Below are 15,185 nucleotides of genomic sequence, written 5' to 3' on the forward strand. Positions count from 1 at the left end.
TTAAAAAATACAACTAATTTTAGAAGATTAAGTGTTAAATAAATTTCACATTTTCACAGATTATAAATACATAGTGTAAAATCAAGTCAGAATCTTCGAGTTGCTAACTCATAATAAACAATTATCTTCAAGTTGCTAAATAAATACAAATAATTTATGAAAAATTAATTTTTAATTGAGATCACACGAGTTTCGCATTACATGTTATAAACATGCAGTTGCTAACCCATTACAAATCAAATGGTGGAGTTACTAAGTCGAATATATACATACAGCGTGAAGTGATAAAGCTCCGAGCCATACAATAAGTTTTCTAGACTCGTGAAAATTGTGTTATAATTTAAAATTCCCTTTATTCTCAGTAATGGACCGCGTTTACAATTAGTTCTAAGTGTACTTTAAGTATCTCAATATTATTTCCTAATTAAATTATTTAAACCTATTTTTGATATAAATTAAAGATCACAATAATTCTGTTTAATTATATACTATTAGATTCTTATCATTTATTTATTAATTTGAGCTACAGAGTTAAATAAATATTTCAATGGATTATATTAAATTTTAAATTTTATTTTTACAAATATCACATAAAAAGGAATAAAATGTCCCTAGTTAGAGTCAGATTAAATGACTTTATGTACAAAAATTTTAATTTCCACTAGTATAAATTTTAAAGGGTTTTTATATAGTATCGCAAACTTTAAAAAAAAACACATTTGATCGTATTTTTAGCGTGGTTCTTTTTCTGCGTGATAAAGCAAACATATCAAAGATCCGTAGAGGTAAATAATTGTGTGTATTAAATTAGATATTCGTAATATTTACCAAGTGACAGAAGGCGTTGCTATACCCTAATCCAGTCCTGTTACTCGTACGTCGGTAGTAACCAGAACCGAATCCAGCAGATACCGAAACAAAAGTATTTATAAAAATAGTGAGATTTTAAATCAAATATTGCTTAGACTACTAAAAGTACATCGTGTTAGGCAAGGTAGGTCCCATATATTAATATTTACTTTTTTAATTGTCGTAAAGGGTCCCAATATACAATGTTATAAGGTTTTATTTATTTATTATTATGTGGTTTGAATAAATAAACTATGCACGATATTATTGCGAGTTCGACCCATCGATTCTACTCTATTTTTTTTTCTACAATCTATTTTTTTTCGTTCCTATATATATTTTGTTTGTGATTTTATTTTATATTACTAATGGGCAGAAATCTGTAGGTATTTTTACTTTACAAAAAGTATATTCAAATTCTAATAACACTGGCCAACAATAATTTTGTAACTGAAATTTAATCGTACTTATTCAAAGTCTATATGGTGACAAACTTGTATCACGTCAAGTATTGATGTTACAGTAAAATTATTATTTGTATGGACCCCATACGTTGAAACCGTAATGGTGGTTGGTATCTAGACTTGTTTTAGTCTAAGGTCTAAGGGATTTTAAAAAGTACTGATAATTATGGAGTAACAGTGGAAATATATTAACTAATTAATATTGAATGCAATAGCATTAAATGTATGTATATATATATATATATATATATATATATATATATATATATATATATATATATATATATATATATATATATATATATATATATTTATATATATATATATATATTTATATATATATATATATATATATATATATATATATATATATATATATATATATATATATATATATATATATATATATAAATATATATTTATAAATATAAATATATATTTATAAATATATATATATATTTATACATGAATAATTCGATAAACTTTAGTCAATATCGAACCCGGGACCTCCAGAACGGTAGCCGAGCGTGCTGACTATTACACTACGGAGGCGGGAGTAAAATAAATATAAGTGATTTTTTTCACTGCCATATTTATTCAATATTACCCTGGACTGGTACCTGAAGCGGAGGGCTGATCACCTTTCCTTCATGTGTAAACGATCAAGATAACACTGCGTTTATATGACGCAGTGCCCTATGCACCATTGGGGTGCGGATAAGGGTTTTATTATTATTATTAGTCAATATCAGAATTAAAAATATCCATATTTAAAAACTGTGACGTGTTACCTTTTTTTGCTTTCGTTTTTGAATTCAGCCATGCAAAGTGCATAAAGATCAGGTATTTTCATGCCAGTTACAAAATAAAAGTTGTAAATCGTTGGCCAGTGTAATCGTTTAAAAAAGATCATTAAAAGTTAATGTTTCTAATAATTCAAATCTATCATTTCCTAAGTACTTAATAATTTTTACAATATCACTTGTTAATCAATTGTCAATGTTTTGTTGAGTAATAATGTTTCACAATAGTTGATCTACGTCAAGATTAATTTTTAAAATATTCAAGAAATAAATTATCATCTAATTCTAGAATACTAAAAATTCAACTAATACATATTTTATAAATCGCGTTTCATTTATCCATCTATGGCTTTATTTTTGTAAAATGTACAATAAATGATATGCATGTATTTTTAAATAACTTACTATGTATGTTAAATTTTAATAAGAAATGACATATTTAAAAAAAGTCAATGTGCTTTACAATTACGTTTAAAAGTTTAAATAAAAGATATTGGTAAAAAAGTAGGACCTTTTTCCCTGAAAACAAATAAGTGATTACATACTAAATATTTTCATTCAAATAAAACCTGAAAGTTGAATTTGAAAGTCAAATATATTGTACTAGTCTTTCATGCTTCATTCTTCATCACAAATTATAATAATATCAAATTAAAATTATCACTCTTGCCTTTTACAACTATGTATGTAAGTTTTCATTTCAAATAAACATACTTCCCTTTCACAACCGTGTAAGTCATCATTTCAAATCATCATATACTGCCTTTCACTACCATGTAATTGATTGGTGTGTAACATTCACCAATTTTACCCATTATTGACACTACTCAAATTATTGAAGTTCTATATATATGAACCAATTTTGAAACCTTGTTCTTGAATCACTAGAACTTCACTAGAGACATCTATTGGTGAGATGTAAAGAAGCTTTTTACTAAGCAGAAACTCTTATATTAGTAGTATGTCAATAATGGGTAGAATTGGTGAACGTTACACGTGTGTAAAGTGAACACTTAAACCAGCCTATGACGGTCGTCAGCCCCGTAAATGCCCAGACTTCCATATTCTTCTTCATCTTTGATGAGATGTCAAAAAATAATATGAAAATAACTCCTGTAATTGGAGATAATCCAGATTTTGACACACTCAAAATGTTGCATTGATGTATATATTCAAACAAACACAGTTGCCTTTCACAACCATGTAAGTCATCATTTCAAACGTACACACTTATATGGTCATAAACATACCTACAAGTTTTCCTTTCAAACTTCCCTTTCATAATTTTCATTTCCCTCTCATTTCAAAAGCTTACTTTTGAATTTTTCACAACTATTATTTGAATTTTCACAGGCATATCCAATCAATTACTTTCATCTGGTCGAATATATGAAATATACGTTGGGTCAGGTGAAAGTAATAGCCTTGTTTCAATGCATCATTTCGCGATATACTTCACGTGTTTAAAGTAATAAAGAAAAAAGAGAAAATCGGTGCATATTTCTTAAAAATATGTTAAAAAAAAAATAGTTTAGGAAGCAGTAGTAAGTACCTATTCAATACCTTTTAAAATATTTTCTGAGAAACAGTTAACCAAAAGGTAACTTTTATCTCAGGAAAATCACACCGAAAAATCACCATTTTGGAAATTTTTAATACATCCATATTATATCCATGGTTGCCAGGTTGCAATTTTGAAAAATGATGGTTGGTCGACCATTCGATATTCGTGTATATGTACCGGTCACATTTAATGTTACAAAACGTCAATGTAATTTTATTTCATGTCATTTATCGTTCGTCTTGTTTGACAAATATATAATAATATATATGGCATCTGTCAAGTTGTATGTATGCATTATACATGAATCCAAAAAGAACCTAGAATTTTCGTCATCCATAAACATTACATAAAGGCATAAAATCGATAATTTATAATTAAAATGCTACTTTGTTTTAAAATCTCTACAAATATTTTATTATAACTTAATTATAATGTGTACCGGTTTCGAAGCTAACTTGATAAAGAAGCGGTTAGCTTCGAAACCGGTAGACATTATAATCAAGTTATAATAAAACACTTATATTGGTTTTAAAACAAAGTTAGTAAACTTCATATATATATTATATCGTTAATTTATATTTCACATCGATGGATATACTATCATAGATAAACAGTATAGATATAATATCGAATAAGCTCTGGTAAAAAAGATAGTGAGACAAAGACAAGAATATATATTATGTATTATACTAAAATCAAATTTTCAAAAATACACATTTCATACTTTTTAAGTTTACCATATATTTTTCTGGTCCTTCATTCCTTTAAGAACAACTAAATGTATTTTTTGTGCTGTTACGATCTATCTGTTTTCCTAATTCTACTATTAACTAACTAACTAACTAACCATCACGCCGCTTCCCCGCAAGGGTAGGCAGAGAGAATAGAGCGCCACACCACTCTGTCCTTGCAAACATTCTTCGCCTCTTCCACGTTCATGCATCTCCTCATACATACCCGCCGATTGTTACGACTCCTAACCTGACCACTTTCAAGTATTTGGCATACCTGATCGTGCCATGTTTTTCTCGGTCTTCCTGTGCTTCTTTTCCCGCTAACATTCGCATCATAAATTTGTTTTACCGTTCTTTCCTCACTCATTCGTCCTACATGTCCAAACCATCTCAACACACCTTTCTATCGATAATGCTTATCTCAGCTTTGCATTCCTTCCTTATTTCACTATTTGTACATCTATCATACATCGTTTTGTCGCACATTCTTCTGAGAGATCGCAGATCTAATTCTACTATACTAATAGATATATTTAAAATTATATATATATATTTATATATATATATATATATATATATATATATATATATATATATATATATATATATATATTTGTATTGTGTATTTTAATTACATTCAATAAAGCTTTTTTCCAATTATCATGTATAAATATTCATTGTGAACTTAGTGTCTCGAGACGTGAGAACATATTACTGCTTAGGCCGCATACTTGATAGTCAAAATTCTATAAATATGTTACTTTACAAGTCTACTAAATAACTACTTAAAACTTTAAATTATTGCTTGATATATCAATCTCTATTATTATAAACTTATAAATATAATACGTTAAAACATTACTCAAAATTTAATATAATTATTTTAGATTGAAATTGTAGGAAATATTTCCTCTATTCTAAATATTGCAGGTTGTTTTGACTCTTCCTGGCAAAATACAGTCAACGGGAGTTTATACTTAAAAGGTCGTTTTGTTTTAGTAAGTCTAGTGGATCTTGTAAATCTTGGATCCATGCAAATTGTACAGACCCGGATCTTTCCACGACTTCAATATCATGCGTATATTTATTTATATGCAGTAGATTTACTAAAACAGTTCGATATGTATCTTAATGGAGTTAGCCATATTTTGCCAAGAAATGGTCATATTTAATCAACAATTGAATGTGAAAAGGAGTATATTAAAATAGATTATAGCCTTAAAGAGATTGCCTCAGCCGTTAATCATTTTGTATCTTTATTTCTTAAATACTTATAAAAAATGGGATATAATGTGGGGAGACACATCTAGAAATATGTGTTTTAATTTAAAAAAAACATCAGGCAATTTAGAGTGAATATTTACATTTTTTAAATTTAAGTTTAACGTGGTAAATACCACTTTTTCTAAAACTAAAAACTTAATTTATAATGTATAGATATATCTATTGATAAATCAAGTAAAACTTCAATTAAAAATGGAAACATTTTGCCACAAAGTGACTACCGAATCAATTAATGAAATTATTTGATTATTTTTTTATTACCCACTTTCAAAAGTTTTTTTCAAAATTTTTCCTCTAAATCATTATTAAAGACATCAGGTTGGAGTCAAAAATAAAATAATTGAAAAATGTGTCTCATTTTCACATCTGTATTTGAAGTGTATTTGAATTTTGGCTGAGTTTTTAAAAGATTAAAAAAAAATACCCATAACTCATTTCGAAGGAATGACAGTTGATTATAATTAAGTTATAAGTATGTCATAAATACCCGTATATCTTTCATTTATAAAGAAAATGTGTTTCAATTTTAGATAATAGCACCCTAAAATGATAATACCGCATAGTCGGGTTACTTTACATCAAAGATTGTGCATTTTAGAAAATTTCTTTTCCATATGTCTTATATTAAATTTGGTTTTTAAGATATCATACCGATATATCGCTCACTCCTTTCAAGAACGTCATAAATCAAAAATCGTGAATTTTGAGTTGGGTATGTTTTCGGAATGCTCAGAAAATGTATTATATCCCAGCAAAAGAGGCATATTTTAAACTTAATATTTACCCGCTACAGGGCAGAAAATGTTGTTTTTGCATTTTGATGAAAAGGTATTGTTTAATTATTTTTTAAAAATATAATAAATATTTTTCAAATGGAGAAAAAACCTTCAGGTTTTACCTAAAAAGATCTGTTGCATAGTAAAAAGTTCAGTAAGTGGCTTCATATTTATTTTTAATACATTGTATTATATTTTTCAACTTTAAAAACGTTCTCCTGAAAAATCAAGTTTTTTGATTTATGACGTTCTTGAAAGGAGTGAGCGATATAGTGTGTCGACGTTTCAGCTGCTATATAGAAACTTTTATCAGGAAGACGTGTTTTATCATTTTGCCTCTTAAATCAAAACTAAATAAAACATCAGTATAGCGCTTTTAGTGTGTCCAAATATTTCCCCCGATGCTATGATGTAAGAAAAATCAACGTCAATTTATAATTGTGTTTGAAATCAACCCCATTTTTTTAATTACCTAACGTCCAGGTGACTCTGAAATCTAGCTACGGCTTATGCAACACCGCTTATCATGACCCTGCTCAGGCTTCAACTTTTTAAGTTTCATAGCCTATGCCTACTCGTGAGTGGATTTACTCTTTATGTTTAATGATACTATAATTTCATGTAATTCATGAGTGAAAATTCTAGGCAAAAACACTCGCAAAGTAACCCCAATACACGGTCCATAGTATATATACTTGTGTGTATATGTGTGTGTGTATATATATATATATATATATATATATATATATATATATATATATATATAAATATATACATATATACATATATATATATATATATATATATATATATATATATATATATATATATATATATATATATATATATATATATATATATATTATATATATATCGTAGTCATACAGGAGAAAGTGACCAAGTGCATTGTTTTACAAAAACGTGATCAGTAACTATTTAATATCTTACTAGCTTAATATAGCCCTGAAAAATCCCAAACGATTTTAAACTTGGAAGTATAATATATTGACTTGTTAAAAATGACTAACTGCATTGGTGTTTATTTTCTTGCCAAGCAAAAGTGACTACAATGGCCCTACTGAACATTTTACATTTTGGTAGTTGGTAATTTTCTCCTGTACGACTACGATATATTGCCAATTACCTATTATATACAATAATAAAAATTAATTGAAAAATGTTGAAACAATTTACAAGTTGATTCGTATGTACATTTTTGCATATGTTTTTCATAATAATTCAAACTTATTTGTATCATTCAGATAAAACTAAAACGTATGCATGGCATACTTATGGCAATCCAAAATGATTGTCAACTTTCAGTGTGAAGATGAAGGCCACATAGAGGTTGGCATGGGCTTAAGATCTGTAAAAAAAAACGGACGCTACACCCTGGAGCTGGAATGGTAGTAAGGCATACTCACTAATAGCCTATATAAAGTTAGTATCTTGACAATTTATTCTTATTCTATATCAGAAACTAGATAATGCAACTTACGGATGATATATCAATATTTATACGTGTCTCAACATTAAATTAAACGTCTATCGTTTCCCATGAAAGAAGATGGAAGCAGTCTGAGCAGTCTCAGGGTCTGGCATTTGGCTCGCTTAAGTGCTCTTGACGTTCGCCATTTTTTCCCCCTTGAATATCCATATTGCATGTTTTGGAACACAAGTTCCAAAAACCATATATGCAAATGGTCTTGGATCCCTTTCACATGTGGGTAAAACTCGACAGACTTGGAAGTATGGCTGTTTGTGGTTGTATCAGTTGAATGATGAAGGTTACACAAGTATATAAAGTGATGACTTAAGGCCAGCCAAATGCCAGTTTTAGCCATATAAAACGATTGATGGTTTCATCTGAAGTTGAAACTTCATCTTCTTTCATGTAATATACCTACCATCTTCACCTGTAATATAAGCTCAGACTATCTTCTTTCATGTAAAACCATAGATGTTTCATCTAAAGTCGAGACACCTATAACATAAGCTCACACATCCATTTTAATTAATATAAAACCATAGATGTTTCACCTGAAGTCGAGACACCTATAACATAAGCTCAGACTTCCATCTTCTTTCATGTAAAACCATAGATGTTTCATCTAAAGTCGAGACACCTATAATATAAGCTCACACATCCATCTTAATTAATATAAAACCATAGATGTTTCACCTGAAGTCGAGACACCTATAACATAAGCTCAGACTTCCATCTTCTTTCATGTAAAACCATTGATGATTCATCTGAAGTCGAGACACCTATAAAATAAGCTCGGACTTCCTTCTTCATTCACGAAAAACGACATAGTTGAGATACGTATAATAATAATACTTCTAATTTATTATGTTCGTGCTTATGAACTAAAATTGCCAGCCATCTCCGGTGTTGGCCCCCTAAATGAAGGTCTCCGCGGTGGTGGGGGTGAGGCGAGCGGCGCTCCGGCTGCGGGGGCGGCGCGCCCCCTCGGGCTTGTGTCAGTCCCGCGGGGGGGCGGAGCCCGGGGTCGACAGGCGCCGCTAGGGGCCCGGGGGCTCCGTGTCCGCTATGTACGGCAGGGGCTGCTTCAGGGAGAGAGAATTCAACACGTACACCAACTGGTCCAGCTTCTTGTCCATGTTTCCAAGCTGAAATAATGTCATTTTAGTGGTGGAAGGATTATTTCGAAACGGGTAGTGACGAATTAGTGTTTATTATAGTGGTATTACACAAAGTGAACGACGAAACGGGTAATGACGAATTAGTGTTTATTATAGTGGTATTACACAAAGTGAACGACGAAACGGGTAGTGACGAATTAGTGTTTATTATAGTGGTATTACACAAAGTGAACGACGAAACGGGTAATGACGAATTAGTGTTTATTATAGTGGTATTACACAAAGTGAACGACGAAACGGGTAGTGACGAATTAGTGTTTATTATAGTGGTATTACACAAAGTGAACGACGAAACGGGTAATGACGAATTAGTGTTTATTATAGTGGTATTACACAAAGTGAACGACGAAACGGGTAGTGACGAATTAGTGTTTATTATAGTGGTATTACACAAAGTGAACGACGAAACGGGTAGTGACGAATTAGTGTTTATCATAGTGGTATTACACAAAGTGAACGACGAATGATAAGGAGAGTGTTGAAATATAAGCTGTATAATCAGGAAATGTCTTCCAACCATTCAAAAACTGATTGGTGACAATTGAAGTACTGAAGGTCTGATTTGAAACAAAAAAAATACAAGAAGACGACCATTCAAAAACTAATTGGTGACAAGTGAAGATCTGATTTGAAACATTCCAAAGTAACAAGAAGACATGGAAGTTTTTTATTCCATTATTTTTTCTTTATCCTTACCCAAGTGGTGCAAAGGGTACCGCATTGAATATACTAGTGAACCACGATGTTCACTATGAACAGGAAGACTGAGAGATCTGATAAGTTTCAGATGATGATCTTCTTTAAAAAAAAAACAAAGATAAATAATGAAACTGTTTTTTTTTAAGATTTATGGCACATTTTATAAACTTCAATAAATAAATTAAACCGGTAGCAAAAATATGGTGGTTAAAAGCAAAGTTTGAATTTTATTTATCTAATTGAATAGTTGTTTACCTGTTGTTCTACCCTGTAGAGCCTTGCTCCCACAGTCATCGGCTTGACGTTCCCAACTCTGTCTATGCCAGTCAGATAGCTTCCAGGTTTTCCCAGAGTCTGATCCAGCCTTCTCTGGAGCTCCTGGATACAGTCAAATTAAACAATTATTTTATTTATGATGTTTTGAATTTTAAAGAGATTGTTTAAACTTAAGTATGTTATTTCATTTTTATTTTTTATTTAATTTTATTTGTTCCGGAATTGAACAGCTTTACATTTTTTTTCTTTTAAATTAATTACATTAACAATAATAAAGCCAATTAAATAATTCCACATTTATGTTTTGATTAGTTTAACATTAAGAGATAAAAAAAGAGAAGAGAGAGTGTGTGCGTGTGCGTGTGCGTGTGTGTGTGCGTGTGTGTGCGCGCGTGCGCGATCGTGTGCGCGTGTGCGTGTGCGTGTGCGTGTGTGTGTGTGTGTATGACAAATGAATCTCAATTGTGATTTATTTGTCGTCTTTCTCTCTTTCAAAAATTTTATTTTCATACAAATGTCAAATCGTAATAATTCTATTTTAATTCTAATGACCTGATGATGGAATGATTTTCCGAAACCGGTATTCACAAATACATAAGTGTTTAAAAAAGTGGTATTACGCAAAGTAAACAATGAATGATAAGGAGAGTGTTTTAAGTAAACTTATATTTATTTTCTGAGAAAGGAAGAATCTATTGACATGGCAAATGAGGGAGAATCAATGTTTAAAAGCTAAATACGCAATATTAATTTTTATGTCTTTTTTAACAATAAAATATAACTTGACTGAAAAAAAATCTCTGTTTGATTGAACAATTAATACATAAATTAAAATGGAGTTCTACAAATTAAACGCCAAATCCATAAATATATGGTATTTTACCTTTATCCTGACCATCATATTGAGATGTCCTTGGCTGTACTGCTCGATCACGTCTCTCACATCGTAAGGTTTCCTTGCTTGCTGGAATTTACGTCTTGCCACGAAGTACTTGATTTTTCTTATTGCTCTGATGGCGTTACGATGAGCCTCTGTCAGCCTGTGGAAAAACATAAATTATGGTGTTTTATTATATGAGTTTACATGTTTAAAGCTTGATGATTTCTGCCAAGCTTGTAACAAATTTAAAAAAGCTAGCTAATTCAAATGTAAAACACTGAAAAAGCAAAAAAGATCGAGATATAACAATAGAAAAATTGATACAGAAAAATAGAAATAGGGCTTCCTGAAAACTACCCAATAAGGAAAACGGTTTTTTCATTTCCTGAAGAAAAATTAGTAAACCGGTATTATCTGTCTTTCAGAATTGAGAGAAGAAATATATTTTTTTTAATTATGCTTTTAACCGCACCCGATGGTGCATAGGGCACTGCATCACATAAACGCAGTGTTATCTTGATCATTTACACATGAAGGAATGGTGATCAGCCCTCCGCTTCAGGTACCAGTCCAGGATAATATGGAATAAATATTAGAGTTAAAAAATAACTTATATTTATTTGACCCCCCTGGGAATCGAACCCAGGACCTCCAGAATGGGAGCCGAGTGTGCTGACCATTACACTACGGAGGCAGACAGAAAACATATGGTTACAACAAAATAATTTTAATAATAATAATAAAAATAATTTTCTAATATAACAGTAGAAAAATATTTTTTTTTGACAAATCTGTTTTGTTCCAAATAACCTAAAGTATTGTGGCGAAAAGCACGACTGTGAAGCTGTGTCAGGTTGACATATTTATAGATTTTTGAAAACAAATACTTATTTAAACAAATTTAAAGTGACCGAAACGTTTCGTGTGGTATGTAGTGATGGTGAACATCACACAAGCAATGAGTCGTGATATTTACATTTTGACATCTCAACATAGATGAAGAAGAATATGGAAGGTATTTACAGGGCCAATGACCTGTCATTGGCTGGTTAAGTGATCACTTCGCACGTGTAACATTCGTCATCCCACCCATCATTGACAATCACACAACAATTTTTTTGGAACTCATACTTTTAACTTAAATTTCTATATTTAGTTCACTGGAGCCATCTATGGTTGATTTGATAAATTTTTGTTTAGAAGAGACCTTTTAATTTAGATGTATGCAAGATCCTTACAGGATTATTTTACGAACTGGGAGACGACTGACTACATGATTTTCAATTATTTAATTTGACCACCTCCGTTGTGTAATGGTTAGCGGATTTAACCACCGTGTTGGTGATCGAGGGTTCGATTCCCAGGGGGTGGTTGAAAATGAATAAAATTTCACACTCTCAATATTTATTTTATATTACCCTGGACTGGTCCCTGGAGTGCAGGAGTGATCACCTTGCCTTCACTTAAGTAACGATCAAGATAACATTGCATCAATACGATGTGCCTTATGCACCATTGGGTGCTGATAGGTGTTAGAAAAATAATAATTCGACCGGATTATTTCCTCAAATGAGATGTCAAAATGTTAAAATAACGCCGAAGTGAAGAAGAAACTAACAAGGATTTGGACACACTCAAAAATGTTAGTACATAGTCGAGATGCATGAATGTGGAAGAGGCGAAGAATATTTGCAAAAACATGGTGGTATAGCGTTCTATTCTCCCTGCCTACCCCTGCGGGGAGGCGGCGTGAAGGTGAGTTAGTTAATTTAGTTGATTGAAATACCTGATTGTAGACTCGACAACAGTGATTTATTTAGTCTGGAAATGCTTTAGCTAAAAGGAAACGACACCCAAACGCATCTAGTCCGCGACACCGCGAGATGAATGAATTCTTACTTTGTGACTCTCGGCAGCTCTTGGTCCATGTCGCAGTCTATCTCGTCGCTGGCCGCCTCTGTAACAGAAGAAGCTTGGCTGACCAACGTCCGACCTCCGGGGCAGCCCTCGATGCGTCGGACCCGGTTAGGGGTACCTGGGGAACCAAAAGTGATCAGTAATCCAGTAACAAAGAGACAGTGGACGGTCTGTCATCAATGAAACGCCACAGGATAATAAAAAAAACACGTACAATCTAGTGTTAAAGAGACAATAAAAGGTCTGTCATCTATTAAACATCACAGGATGAAAAAAATGTCGTAGAATCCAGTGTCAAAGAGATGGTAGAATGTCTGTCATCTAATAAACACCACAGGATTAAAAAAAAAAACAATTACAATCCAGATTTAAAGAGATGGTAGATGGTCTGTCATTTATTAAACATCACAGGATTTAAAAAATGTCATACAATTCAGTGTCAAAAAGATGGTGGAAGGTCTATCATTTAATAAACACAACAGGATTAAAAAAAAAATAAATACAATTCAGATTCAAAGAGATGGTAGATGGTCTTTCATCTATTAAACATCACAGGATTAAAAAAAAACAATTGAGAAAGAGACGACGAAAGGTCACTATATATGGTATATATGGTCATATATTAAACACTACGAGATATTAATAAAATAAAAACAAATGTCGTACAATCGGGTGTCAAAAAGACGGTAGAAGGTCTGTCATCTATTGAACATCACAGGATAAAAAACCAATGAAATCCAGGGTTATCATCGAAGCATACCTGCTTTCGGTTCTTCGACGTAGAAGACCACGTCTCCTTCCGACTCCCTCCTGCCGTCTCCAGCCGGGATTCCCTTCTCCGCGCAGGAGCCGGCGTTGCCCACCACTCCCGGCGCCTCCATCTTGTTCCTGGACTTCCTCCTCTTGAGGACGGATGCCTTCTTGGCCACCTGCAATATGAGGGACTGACCCAACAACGCGGCGTTACCACACTCAACACTTAACACGACATCCAGCGGGATATGCAAAGCTCATCTAGTTCATAACAAGGACAGTAAAACCTCGGTATAACGGACTAATTGAGGGTGATGGAAGACTAGCATTATCTCCGCCATCTGCAGTTGAATATCCACAATGACGGGAGCTCAACATCTTGGCCAAGCTCCAGCCCAAGAAGACCGAGAAGAAGGCGCAATAGTACGGCGGCTCCACTTTCCGCCCTTCTGACACAATTGACGATGTTTTTCTCTAATGTATTTTTTTATCTCTCATTATCATTTTCATATCATAATCTATATCTGAAGAAGCGCCCTTGAGGTAGTATTTTACGAAAATGGCGCTATATGTATCATCCAAGACTATTATTATTAAGGAGTGTTCGTTAAAGCCGAAAGTCCGTTATATAAAAATGGATTTAAAATAAATGAAAAACTTAAATAAACAAAACAAAACATAAATGAAATTCTATTTATTGTACTCGAACACTCGTCGTGAAGTGACGTTGCTATTTGATATCGACGCGCTTGCTTTCGGTAATCCTGCTTTGAAAAAGGTATCAAGATTTGTTTGCACTTTTGAAGTTTGCTGGTTGTTTTTGCTGCTTTGATCAACTTCCTGAAATTACGAATATGCGTATAAATAGTTGAACTTCGTTTTCTGAATAGTCAATAAATGTTATTAGATCGTCGGGATAACTTCATGGCCGCAATTTTTTTCTACAGGCGGTGAAACTTGAATTTAAACATGTATAATATTTAACAAGAAGTTTTTTTATACATTTGACGAGATTTTTTGTCCGTTATATCCAAAGTTAGTTAAACAGAGGTCCTTTTTATCGAGGTTTTACTGTGCACCGAAATATTAATGGAAAACACTTACACTGGACAACGCAACAATAATAACAGGTTTCAAAATCTGTTTTTTTGATTACTAAAGATAACAATAGGAATTATATTAGGATATTCACGCATAATATTGAAATACTTGATTTGTTTTTGTTTGAAGAAAATATCCATGCTGATGTTTTTTTTGTGATATTTCGATGTGAACTATTTTTTTTATTTTTGTCTTAAAATAGATGAAAAAGTTTACTGAGATGGAAATATAATGTATAACACTAAACCTTTAATGGTCATATTCCAAAATAATTTACAAGTGAAATTGTACTAAGCAGTGACGTTAATACTTCCGATTTCCACATGAGACGTGCAGTAAGGTCTTTAAACATCTATTTTGCCATTTCGTATCTGAATAAAACTTTTTCATCTATGTTGAGATATAAATAAAAATACAA

The 15,185-nt window shown here is 31.9% G+C and overlaps 1 protein-coding gene across 1 annotated transcript in view; it reads right to left on the reverse strand.

Moving 5' to 3' along the window:
• Positions 1 to 8,851: 8,851 nt before the first annotated feature.
• The window catches only part of LOC148301015 (potassium voltage-gated channel subfamily KQT member 1-like), a 140,627-nt gene continuing 134,293 nt past the window's right edge, over positions 8,852 to 15,185 (reverse strand). Inside the window, exons 9-13 of the mRNA XM_088273926.1 lie at positions 13,674 to 13,857; positions 12,896 to 13,031; positions 11,000 to 11,156; positions 10,096 to 10,218; positions 8,852 to 9,108 (exon numbers count right to left, since the gene is read on the reverse strand). Coding sequence (XP_088130052.1) covers positions 9,001 to 9,108; positions 10,096 to 10,218; positions 11,000 to 11,156; positions 12,896 to 13,031; positions 13,674 to 13,857 — 708 coding nt within the window. The 3' untranslated portion in view covers positions 8,852 to 9,000. The remainder of the gene's footprint in view (positions 9,109 to 10,095; positions 10,219 to 10,999; positions 11,157 to 12,895; positions 13,032 to 13,673; positions 13,858 to 15,185) is intronic.

The sequence above is a fragment of the Brachycentrus maculatus genome, unplaced genomic scaffold (genome assembly GCF_059751285.1).
Source record: "Brachycentrus maculatus isolate JH-2025_06_01 unplaced genomic scaffold, ASM5975128v1 h1tg000620l, whole genome shotgun sequence".
NCBI classification, from domain to species: domain Eukaryota; kingdom Metazoa; phylum Arthropoda; class Insecta; order Trichoptera; family Brachycentridae; genus Brachycentrus; species Brachycentrus maculatus.